Genomic DNA, 12,824 nt, shown 5'->3' on the forward strand with positions numbered 1-12,824 from the left:
CACTGATCCTGAAATCACTCCCACTGAAGACCCCTTGCCATGTCACCCAGTGGACACTCCTCTGTCCTTATTTTCTTTGGCATCTCAGTAGTGAGACCCTGGCTCTCAGAACACCACACTCTTCTGGTTCTCTTCCTACCTCTCTAGCTGCTTGTTCCCAACTCTTGCTTCACTCGGCCCACTAGGGCTGGGGCCCTCGGGGTTGATTGGGCCACGTTCTCTTTTCTCTCCACTCCCAGGGCTTCAAGCACCAAATCTCTGACTCCAACCCATATTACTCTCCTGAGTCCCAGACACACACATCCAGCTGCCCCACAATCACCCCCAATGCAAACATTCATGCAGGGCAGATCTCTTTCCAACTGTCCAAGCACACCAGGAACCCTGGCCCTCTACCGTCTCCCTCACTCTCCTCATCAACCAGTCGCGCCCAGTCCTGCAAACCTCACCCCCTAAATTGCTCTCGAATCCACGTTCCTGTCCATTCCCACCACACACCTCGGCTCAGACCATCTTCACCTCCTCCGGCCGATCTTTGACCTTCCTCCTCCAATCTGACACAGTAGTCAGTGTTCCTTTTTAACCAGTCTCTTCCCTGCTCAGAATCCACAGGGGGCTCCCACCAACCCAGAAGAAATGCCACCTCCACCGCACAGCACACCAGACCAGCCAGCGGGATGTGGTCCTACCACCTGTCCAGCCTCATTTCCCCTTCCCCATGTCACTCTGGTCCAGCTGGTCTGACCTTGCCTCCCCCTCTAGTACAAGCTGTTCCTTCTGTTCACAGAGATCCCGTCTCAAGCCAAAGGTTGGCGCCATAATTCCCTCCCTCAGAAAGCCTTCCCTGACCTCCCCACAACCCCTCGAGGTTAAGAGCCCTTTCTACATTGAATGCCCTATTCTCCTTCCATTGTGACACAGTTCATGCCAAATGGTCACCATTCAGAATTCCTTGAGGAGGAAGATTTCTTCCCTGCTGTATCTCCAGAGCCTAGATCAGTGCCTGGCATATAGCAGCAGTTTAGTAAATACATGCTGAATGAATGGCTTGAAGAATGTGAGCCCATGTGCTGCCGGCAAGCAGCCTTCCCCACCCCCATTCAGAATAGAGCAGGGCTCTGCTCTGAGCACCCAGACTGGCTGTCTGGCCATGCCCTGGCACAAGAGGCCAGGAGGTGGCTGCCCAGGGCCCCTGCCACCTGCTGCCTCCTCTTGTGACCTAGCTCCCAGAAGAACCTGGCTGGACTCCACACTTTTCCCATCAACTGCCAAGACACGAGGCTGTCAACGCATGGGCAACCTCCCCAGGCACAATGGCTGCCCTACTTGGCTGGAGCTGACCCTGCTGGGGACACCCAGACCAAACCAGGACACCAGCCACAAGAGTGGCAGCAACACATACATACCACCCAGCATCCCAGTGTAAACTGAGTCTCAGAGGCTGAATACTTTTCTGGAGGTCACTGGGCCAGTGAAAGACTGGGATGGAGCCAGGCTCTTCTGCTGCTAAAACCTCACCTGGGCCCCACACCCATTCAGCAGGTCCAGGAGTAAAGGCTGAACCCACTGAGTAGCCATTCCCAGTTCAGGAGCACAGGGCTAGGCTGAGATCTTGGGAGCTGAGCTTTGCACCTGGGGGTCAGGGTGAGGAAAGAATAGCCAGGGGCAGGCCGATGGTGAACAAGCAGCAGCCTAGAGGGCAGCCAGCAACTCATCCCATCACGGATCCTGGCAGGTCACAGTAAGAGAGAAGGCACAGCGCACATCACAGTCTCAGGAGACAAGAATGAGCACCTGGACCTCAGAAGTCAAAGGGCCATCAGGTCCTCCAGGCCTGCACTTTCAGCAGTGTCTCACAAGTTGTCATCACTTTACCCTTTAAACTCCTTTAACCCACGTGGCTCCTTTAGCAAGAAGCCAGAAGTCTAGCCTCACTGTCAGGAAGAGGCAGCAACTGACCCTGCAACTGGAGGAGACTTGGTCTGAACTCTGACCCTGCTAGCCTCTTCAGGGCAGCTGGGAGATGCAGGGGACCAGGTCGGTGGCCAGGACTGCTCACAGGGCTGCCAAGTAGAGCTTCCCGGGCTGAATTCTGCATATTATGGGAGTGATGTAACCTGGTAGTCCTGCCTGCTCTGCTGCCCCCTCCCTGGCAGAGAGGGATGGAGATGAACAGGGACCCACCCCTTCCCCTCCTATGAGTCTCTCAGGGCTTTACCACCTCACCTGCCCCAACAGCTTATCTGAAAAAAGAATCACATTCCAGGACAGCACAGATAATGAAATCAGTTTATGGATAATAGTATGGGACAGACTAAGAAGTACCAAGGCCTGTAGTGATGAGCTTCCCAGACTGACAGACAGACATACAGAAGGACAGGAAAACAAGGCCAAATAGGTGACAGGCCCATGTCCAGACTCAGCTATGTCTGGGCTCCAGATCCAGCTGTGCCCTGGGGACCTGGGGGATGAGCAGGGCTGGCAGGGACCTCAGTTCTTGTAGGGCCCCCTCTCCTCACTCCCTCCTATCCCTCACCAGCAGGCTGGGACCTTTAGCAGGTGGTATTTCTGGGACTAGGAAATGGTTGGTCTGGGGTAGAGGGCAGAGGAGTGTCAAGGCTCTTGGAGGCTCCCTAGGGAGGTGGGGGCCTGGGTATCATGGGGTTAGCAGCAGCACTGGGGGGAATCTGGTCAGGCATCAGGTGCCTGGGGTGGGGCACTGCTCAGCAGGGCCCCTGTGTCCAGGGCAGGCCCCCTACCCTGCCCACCACACCAACATGGTGCAATAAATAAAGTTTCAAGTAGTAAGTCAGTGAGTGTCAGGCAGGAGAGCTGGGGGCTGGCAGACAGGCAGGGGCTTAAGAAAGGCCCCCAGCCGGCCACCGAGTCCTCTCAGTGGGCTCCAGCTGTATCAAGTATCTCTGTGCACTGGAGTGGGGACCTGGCCCCTGTGTTCATGTAGGCACTCCCTGCAGGGGCTCAGCCCCTCAGACCAGTGCCAAAGCCTGCTCGGTGGGGCAGAAGCAGGGCAACATGGTGCCTACAGCATCCACGATGGCTGCCAGGTGCTCGTCCTGTGCCTGGGGCCCACAGAGCTGCATGAAGTCTGCCAGGCGTAGCAAGTACTCCAGGTTGTGGCCGGAGAAGCCTCGGCAGGCCAGGATCTGTGTAGCAATGGCCTCCTCGGGTGCAGGGCCCAGGTAACCAGGGTTCTGTGGGGTGGCCACATAGGCCAATGCCTTGAGTGGTTGGTCAGGGTCCTCTTGGGGGTAGAAGGTGACCTCCTTGGTATCATAGCCGCCGAGCACTGCCTCCCGCACATTCAGGTACTTGAGGGCTTCGCTCACCTGCTCACCTTGCACCTGGTACGCCACACCCCAAGTGCAGCCCTAGGAGAAAACAAGGGCACCAGGGTCAGTCACACAGCTCCTTCTTTTCCCACTGCACGACTGTGTTCTATAAGGGGGGTGGACAGAAGGCTATTGAGCTCTCTAGTAGCAATACACCAAGTTTTCATTCTCCCTTTCTTAACAGGGGTTAATACAATGGTCTAGTCCAGGGAGAACAGAAATCCTTCTCAGAAAATGGTCTGAGAGCCAATGGCATCACCTGTAAGTGTGTAAGGATTGAGTTTCAGGACCCACTCTAAATTCTCTTAAATTAAAATCTCATTTAACAATATCCTCAAGTAATTTTTGTGAGAAGCATTTAGCTAGACCACCCTTCTCAACCAGAGGGGCATCTAATCTAGCCTGCAGCCAAAGACCCATGAGCTCTGACTGTCTGCACCCCTCCAGCTGGGTGCCTCTCTTGACTCAGGCACTTACCTCATGATCTTCAAGGAGGGTCACCACACGACCAGGCTAGGGAGGGAAGAAAGATTTTGGGAAAAAACAGTTAGAAATCAGCTTTGCCATCAGTAGTAGAGGAAACCCTCAACAACTCTTCTGTCCCAGGGCTCAGAGAGCCCCACTCCTCCAGGGGAGTGATGTATGGATGCAGGAGAAATAGACACACAGCAGTGGTCCAGATTGGTAATCAAAAATATTCATCAACACAGCCATCCACAGGATCACAGATTAGCCATCACACAGTGACCCACTGGGCACACAAATTTAAGCCACAAACCCTGGACTTAGGTTAACACATTTTCCCCATCAGGACATAGTCGCCATCTGTCCACATAGGCCAGGACATTCCAGGGCAACGGCTGGACGCCCACTATCCTGCCCCCACCCACCTCACTCCCCCGGGCATGGTCAGATGCTCACCATCTTGTCGCTGCCCCGATGAAAGGTGTCTCCCTGCCAGAAGCGGCGGCTGTAGCCTCGCACGAAGCCCACACGGCTATCGCTGTAGGCGAAGTCGGGCCTCCACACCAGGGAGCCGTACCCGAAAATCCACAGGGCTTGGGGGTCGCTGTCGTCCTGAGGAGGCTGCAATGGGGGTGGTGAGGAGGGCGGGGTATTATGGGCTGCGGACTCCTGCTTCATGGTGCCGGGCACAGGGACGGGCCCGGGCGGCCTCCAGGGCTGGTCTCCGGCACCTGCACGGAAGGACCCACGGACGCGCACACCTGGCCTGGCACCGCTTGGTCGCTCCAGTTGCGCGGCCTCGTCCGAGGCGCTCTTTAAACCCTCCGGCTGGGAAGCCCCACCCACCGCGGCCAGATGCCGCGGTTATTGGGGCGGGGAAAATTTCCTTTTGGCCAATCATATTCGGATATTGCTGCCTGGTTAACCGCGCCGCGTTCTGAGTGGGTAACTGCGCAGCCTGCCCCCCGCCCAGAGTGCCTGCTGATTGGTTCGACTCCACCTCTGTAGCAAACCTGGCAGGAGTGATGCAACGGAGGGGGAGGTTTCCCCAGTTCCCGCATGCAGCAAGGGCGCCTCAGATTGCGTCAGGCGGCGGGCAGTGGGCACGGATGCGGGTACCGGTCGTCTTTCCGGCAGCCCCTTCATGGTCTGGACCCTTGGGGAACCATGGCGGGCGGACCCGGGGCAGATGTCTCCTCAGCAGTCCCGCTCGCGCACCTGGCCAAGTCACTGCCATCCCAGGTCCTATGGACTCATACCAGGGCTAGTGCAGAACACGTCCAGAAGGAGCGTTCTGGGCGGTGTAAATGCCTGTCTATGGGGCTTCGCCTGGGAGCACGTACTCTGGAGAAGCTGTCAGAGGCACCTACGCATTCCACACAGATGTCTCACGCCGTTGGCCCGCGTGAGCAAATGGAGAAACTGAGTCACGGGGCTGGCAAGGGGTTCTACAGAGGCTGCAAGACTGAGTCAGACCCGGCGTCTGGAGTTTGAGGGCCTCACGTGAAGGCTACGCCCCCGGGCAGACGCCCTAAGCCAAAATAGGCTCCAGGAAAAGCCGTTCAAGGCGCTTGGAACAGCCTCCCTCACTTTAGCAGTGGTGGCCAGACCTGCGGAGAAAAGCCATAAAGACAGGAAAGCCAGGCCAGCCCTGCCCCAAAGTGATGGGTTTAGTTCTGCCCGGACATGAGACTTTTGCAACAATGGTTGGGTTAATCTTGGGCACCAAGGTTCTAGGAGTGGAGAGCAAGGAGGGTCCAACTGAGGCCCCCAGAGGGTTGTGAGCAGCTACTGCCCTTTGCCCTTGGCTACTGGTTTCCCAACCCATGGACGGTCCTCAGGCCGCCTCGGTTTGGCCCCCTAAGCAGCCGCAAGGGACTGCCCCCTGAGGATGTCTCTGGCTGGAAAAGGGAAACAGGCAGCAGAAGGTTTATGGTGATATGAAAATTTATAATAAGAACTGCCTCCAAGGGACTGCTGATAAGGAACAGGGAGCCCTCTAGCATGGAAAAAGGGTAATATTTCTTTTTATTTGATTCTAATTAGATATTTAAACTAAAAATTATCTGCACTCTTAAAGTAATCATTCCAGTGGTGTCTAAGATATATTCCCCAGTAGGAATGTTGCATTACGGTGTGTATAGCATGAAGCTGTTCTTTTAAAACAAAACCAGTTATACATTAATATTAGTAAAAGTAATAATATGGAATAATATACTTAAACTGTTAGCAGAACCTGTCACCAGAGGAGGACTTTTGGGTTTTTAACAAGAAGCATGAATTACTTTCCCAATTGGAAAAAATTACAAACAGATAGTTGTTTCTGGTTATTCCTTTCTCTCTCTTTCCATTCCGCATATTCACTTGTTCCTCTTGTCTCTATCCTGTCCTCTTTAATTCATATGAGCACCTCCTTTACTGCTAGCTAGTTAGGGAAACTATCCCCCCTCCATCTACCACATTTAGGTAGTGGGGTGGGAGGCGGGAAACTGGCACCAACACATTGCTGAAAGTATCTAAATTGACACAAACAGCCCTTTGAAAAAGCAGCTTGGTGATACAAATCAAGAATCATAAAATGCCCCTGCCCGATGACCCAATACTTCCACTCCAGGAAATTATTCAAAATATGGGAAAAGCCATATTCCTCCAGATTTTTCAATGCACTGTTATTTATTATAGCAAAAACAAAAGAAGAAAATCTACTTAAATATACAAAAATCGCTAAATGTATAAGTAAATTAATCCACATGGTGGAGAAATATATATACACACACAGAGAAAACAACTTAAATATCCAGCAATAGATGATTAGTTACATAAATTTGATACGGACATAAAATTAAATGTGTGCAGTCATTAGAATGAGTATACTTAATGACCTGGAAACCCACCTATGGTACATTTATAATTTAATGAAAAGCAGGTTATAAAATAACCTAATATAATTTATAGTTTAATGAAAAGCAGGTTATAAAATAACCTAAGTCTTATGTGTTTATTTGCATAGAAAAAAAATCTAGAAAACACATAAAAATGCTCAGTGATTACCTCTGAGTAATACAACTACTTGAAATTTGCATTTTCTTTTTTATACCAATTCAGATTGTCTGGGAGTTTAAGAGAACATAAACCACTTATGTTTAGGGAAAAAAGTTAAAAATAAAATTTCATTAGGAAAACAATGTAGTTAAAATGCTTATGATTGCATAGTAAGGCAAAAATCCAAAATAGGAACTATCACATGCACTATGATTAAAACTATTAAAACAACAAAAACAAGATGCATGAGAAAATAGATGGGGGCACCATACTCTAATGATGGGTGTATTCGGGTATTGGGATTATGGGTGATTTTTTTCTCTTCTTTGCAAGGTTAATGAAACGTAATTTTTAACAATAAAAAGTTACTTTTAAAGAGCAGCTAAGGGGCAGAGAGCTATCAGAATCACCTGGGCAATATCTTCAAGCTGCCCATTATCTGACTTCCTCCCACCCAGACCAAAGCCCCAGGTTTGAATAATACCTTTTGAGGTCATCAGCAAGCAGCTCTTGTTCAGGAAGAGTTAGGTGCTCCCTCCTCTGTGCTCCCAGGACCCCTTACCTCACTTCTGTCCCTTCCACTTCATGCTTTTAACAGAAACATTTATCAAGTGCTTGCCATTAGCTAGGTAGTTGGCTAAGTGCTCTTACATCCGTTCTAATGATAAACGTCTCCTCTGCTTCTTGAGGTAAATATCACTTCACAGATGAGAAGACTGGAACACAGGAAAGTTAGGTAACCTGCCACAGTGACGCAGCAGCAAGTTGTGGAGCCTGAGGCCCAAGACAGGCAGTCCGACCCCAGAGACTCCTTGCTGGTGAGACTTTGACCTCCTACCTCCCACAAATCTGAGAGCAGGCTTCATCTTTGAAGGCCCAGGGGAACCAACACAGTGCCAGCTCATGGAAGTTTCTCCAAAAAGGAAGAAGTGATGCTCTTGGGAAAGGCCAGGGCACCCTGGGGTTCAGAGGAGGAGGAATCCTGCAAGTCACAAGTTCAACCTTGATCCCCTCAAAATAGGAACACTGACAAAAGTTGGCCGAGGGGTCTTGGCCAACTTCCCAGGAACATGTGTGCCTGTTCACATTCCTTGCTTATGGTTGCCAACAACATCTGTCTCCTTGCCTCCCAGTGGGACACTCCTGGGCAGTAAACCACCCACCTCAGCCAGTTCCTCCCCCACATCTGCAGCAACCACCCCCTTTCCTCCAAAATCCCCTGATGGAGGGGCCGCAGATGTCATACCACAGAGGTACCAGCTCATGAGAGGTGATGAGAGAGCATCACCTCTACCTTGCAGAGTTGCACGTGATTTGCACATGATACACACATGGTGGCTTCCTTTTTTGGACCTTTTCCAAATTAATCTTTCCCTGTTGTTCCTTCAGACAGTCACTTCTCATTTCCTTATGATCTGTTCCTTCTCACTACTCATTCCAGTTACTGCAATCAACTCCTAGTGTTAGTGGGCACCATTATCTGAAACAAGGGGAGGGTATGTTTTAGGAGCCAGGGATCATTCAAATTTATTATGCTAAATGAATTGCTTTATGAAGCTGCTAATTCCAAAGGGATGAAAAACCTTCCCAGACATGGTCTCTAAACCCAGCTTGTCTAGGTTTGAGCCTAGTTCCATCATTTACCATCTGGGTGACCCCAGGCACCCTGTCTCTGGTCCTCAGTTTTCTCAACTGTGGAACTGGGAATAATAGGATCTACCTTGTAGATTCTGATGAAACTTGAAAGAAATAACACCTTAGCCACACCTGGCATGTGTGATCACTCAATACGTGTTGCTCCTTATTGTTTTTACTCCAGGCTTCTAACTTTCCGTTTTTTCCCAGATAGAGTCATGGTTTATGGTGATATGATGATTTATAATAAGAAATGTATGTTTGGTTTTTGTCATGTCTTATTTATTTACTCATTTTTATTGAAGTATGGTTGATTTATAATGTGTTAGTTTCGGGTATACAGCAAAGTGATTGAGAGAGATATATATGTTCTTCTTTCAGATTTGTTATATCTTTTTTTAATAAACAAGAAATGTAGTAGTAAACTGTGTTCCTGAGTTCCATGATCCACTCTAGTGAAGTAATTGAACCCAACAAGAGGGTCATAGGAACCTCTGATCTACAGCCATAGAAGCACAGGTAACACCTGAACTTGCAATCGGCGTCTGAAGTGGGCGCAGTCTTGTGGGACTGAGCCCTTAATCTGTGGGCTCTGATGCTATCTCCAGGCAGATAGTGTCAGGCTTGAATTAAATTGAAGGACGCCCAGCTGGTGTTGCAGAATTGCTGGCTGTGTGGAAAACCCACAGGTCTAAGTGCACTTCATCAGAAGGAAAGTAGGGCTGGTAGGGGATTGAGAGTAGAGGAGATGACAGAAGAGTGTGTTTTCCTTCGCTCTGCCTCAGTCAGACACAGCTCAGAAGAACTGAGTGGATCAGGAAAGTGATCAGGGTAAGTATTTTTGACTCAGTGCAGGAAATCTCCAGCTGTCTTACCCTCCATTCTTACCATACAATTCACAGATTATTCCAGCAAATAGGATGTTAAAGGAATGTTTTTTAAAGGCAGAATGGGTGATAGGTTGCCTCAAGTTCACCATTAATAGAATAGTTCCTTGAGCAAAGAGAGAGATTTTCCATATATGCTTGGGGGAGGGGTGCTAAAATTAATTAATAAAATATGTAACCCACAATCTGTGAGGGGCTACACCTCTTGCAGACCTGAGAGATAAGTATGTCCTCGTGTCCTTGGCTGACTTGCAAGAAGGACATGTGTCCCACCAGCTCTCTGGCTAAAGGATAGGAAGGAGTAGCTGAATCCTGCAATACAGTCTACCTCAGGAGAGGGAGAGAAGAGAAGACAGCTGCTTTGCTGGTGATGCTAACTGAATCCAGAGCCAAGGCGGGAGGGCTACTTGGTCCCCTGCCCACAAAAGCAGGGACTGCAGGGATTTAGTCATGTCCTGGCAGAGAGGTGCATAGATGGTGGGAAAACCTGGCTTCCTACCCATTTCTAGCTGCCAAGGAGGGAGGAAGACACAGTTGACAGGGCACCCAGGGGAGCCAGTGTTCCAGGTATTCAGCCCTCAGCCCTAGTATCCCTGGGAGGGGAGGGGCCGGGCCAGGGCTCCAACGGACAGGTGGGATGATCGGGCCTCTCTCCCAATTCCAAGGAGAGAGAAAGGTGTAGTTTGCGGGGGCAGGAAGTGACTGGCTCAGGGCTGAAGAGAGCTGCAGTGGGAGCACTTCTGTGGAGCAAAAGGGCTGCACAGAGGGGAGACCCATGGGGTCAGAGTCAAAAGTCAGACCCCATAGAAATGCTGAGGTGTGGTAGGACCTGGCTTTAGAAGAGAATTCTAGAAAAATAGGAGAAGTCTGTTTGCTCAAAAAGGTCCTGACTGTAGGGGCATACTCTGAGGCCCACAGAGAGCCAAGGAAGTGAAGCCCCTTAAATGATAGCAGCTGGACCATCCCTAGGGGCCTACTGGGAATGCACAGAAGATCCCAGAACCTTTTAGATCTCTTTTACCAGAGAGATAGAAGAGGAAGCACCGAGCGAAGGGAGTCACTGATGTGGGTGAAACTAAACAGTCCAGGCCTAGTAGGATGGGCCTGGCCCAGACCTCTGTCACTGTGAGAAAGGAACAACAATCCTCTGACAAGCCAAGTGGTGTGTACCTGTCTGCTAACCCCGAGGGCCTGCTTGACCTCCAGCCTGAGCCAGAAGGAGGGATCACTGGAGACAGACAGGCTGGCCATGCCTGACAGGGCTTTGGCTCTGCCCTGCAGGGGGTGCCGTGACACAGGACAGGCTTGGGCCCAGAGCCAATCTGTTGCTAAATCCAGACTTCCGAGGTGCTTGTGTCAGGCCATAGCCTCAGCTGGCTTTTTTTGGATGCTGCATCATGGCCTGAGAGGGTCTTTGCGGACCCAGTCTTAACCAAAGTGCTAACAGGTGCAGGGCCCCAGAAGCCAGAGTACAAGTGACAAAAGCCACTTGTGGCAAATTTCCAAGGGGAAGGGAACTCTTGAGGACTTGGGGTCCTGCTGTCCCTTCCCACAGCCAGGGTTTCCCTCCCACTACTCTGCATATCAGAGGAGGCTGACCTAGACTATTGGTGTTCCTTAAAGACAGGGGCACAAAGAGAAGCAACAGTGGAGGCAACCTGGCATCTCAGTTGCCTCCTTGGTCCTAGGGCTGCTGCTGGGACTATGCAGTCAAACTCCAAGCTCCTCTCTGACTCACCCCCATCTTGTGAGCTGGGATTGTGGAAGCCCCCAAAAGTGGTTTACTGGCATAAATTTGAGGATTAAGTTTGGGGGAACTTGTTGCTAACAAATATTTTCATACACTAATTTCAACCTCATAGTAAGGTGCAAGAGATATTTTCATCTTCTGATAGGGTAAAAATAATAAGATGGTTAGCTTCCTTGGGCAGAGACTGTTTTATCACCAATGCTTGGCATATAAAATGTGCTCAGTCAGTGTGGAAGGCATGAAGAGAGGGATGGACTTTTCCCAGGTCACCTGGCAATGAGAGGTAGTGCTGGAAGGAGGCTTCAGCCTTCCAACTCAAACCTCGTGCTCTTTCCAGCCCATCCCGGTTCCCTTCCATTCAGGATGCGGGCGGGGATGGCCCAGAGGACCGCGAGGTGCGGAGGGAGCTGGCTGCATGGATGGCTCAGAGTATGGGAATGGCCTGCTTCTCTGGACACCCCGAAGCATATTTAGGGGAAAACAACGCGCTGAGCTTTCTCGAGTTTTCTCCCTCTGCTTAGGGCACCGGGGCCTGGAGGGAGCGACAAAGACGATCACTGAACTTGCCCCCTCTTCCGGCTCGTCCCATTGGCCCCCAGAACGGAGAAGGGCTGACCCCCAGCTTTGCGACAGCGGCCCCAGTCCGCGCTCAGCCCCGCGGCCACGCAGCGCCCCCTGGTGCCGGGCAGCGGGGCCCGGGTGGTCCCGCCCGCTGACCCGCCGGCGACGCCAGCTTCCCGCGGCCGCGGCCCAGCGCGGGCTCCCAGGCCGGGGACGGGATTCAGGGCTGCGGGAGGCGGAGCCGAGCGGGCGAGGAGTCTCCGAGAAACTCGCGGCCTTCGGCGGCTTCCCGGCCCGGGAAGTGAGCAGGGGTCGGGAGGCCGCAAACAGGAAGTCGGGCTGCAACAAAGAGCGCGGGGGGCGGGGAGCCGTGGGACCTCCGGGGCGCCCGGGGCGGCGGCAGGTGGAGGGCTGACCCGGGCCAGAGCGCCGCACCTGCCTCTTCCGCTGCCGCTCGGGGCTCCAGGCCCGCTGGATCCGGCCGTGCCGTGCCCCCTGGGCGCGAGGGAGGGCGCGGCCGCCTGGGGAAGGCCGATGGGACCTCCCAGGCGCATCCTTTCCCCGGGAAGGGACACTCACAGTTCCCTGAGTGAATCACTTCCATCCCTTCCCGGAATTCAGCGGGCCACGTGGGGCGGAGGGCTGGGTCGCCATCCTGCGGACCCACGGGGAGAGGCAGGGAGAGCAGCAGGAAGGGGAGAGCCCTGTGGGTCCTCGTCAGAGATGGAGCGTCCGCACTACCTGTGTTCAGTCTAGTGGCCTTATCTAGTCCTGGATGGGGGAAGTAGGAGCCACTGTCCTTTGTCAGTATCCCCTGACCAGACTGACGAGGCCATGAGGCAGGACAGGGGAACCTAGCTGAAAAAGCAGGATGAAGGCATCCCTCTCTTCTTTACAGCCTCTCCCTGCCTCACTTCCCCACAGTGATATTCAGGTGGTTACTGGCCAGTAGGTCCTAGAAAAGCACCTGCCCTCAGAGTTCACCATGGGGTCAGACTTGGCCTTTAAACAGGGCACTGCCTCCAAGCTACACAACTGCTTTGCTCTGAATTCTCTTGTGAAATACCCTTGCAGATTAAACATATATTTGCTAACCTATGAAGAGCACTTCTCAGTGAGTCTAGAGCCATCATC

General features: G+C 51.9%; 1 protein-coding gene across 1 annotated transcript; it reads right to left on the minus strand.

Annotated features, from left to right (window-relative positions):
• Nucleotides 1-2,277: 2,277 nt before the first annotated feature.
• Nucleotides 2,278-5,076, minus strand: CHAC1 (ChaC glutathione specific gamma-glutamylcyclotransferase 1). The gene is made up of 3 exons (XM_010989299.3): nt 4,272-5,076; nt 3,828-3,863; nt 2,278-3,389 (listed from the first exon to the last, which is right to left on the minus strand). Exons 1-3 carry the CDS (start codon nt 4,491-4,493, stop codon nt 2,988-2,990), a joined length of 660 nt encoding a protein of 219 aa, XP_010987601.1. The 5' UTR covers nt 4,494-5,076; the 3' UTR covers nt 2,278-2,987.
• Nucleotides 5,077-12,824: the final 7,748 nt, after the last annotated feature.

The sequence above is a fragment of the Camelus dromedarius genome, chromosome 5 (genome assembly GCF_036321535.1).
Source record: "Camelus dromedarius isolate mCamDro1 chromosome 5, mCamDro1.pat, whole genome shotgun sequence".
Lineage (NCBI taxonomy): Eukaryota > Metazoa > Chordata > Mammalia > Artiodactyla > Camelidae > Camelus > Camelus dromedarius.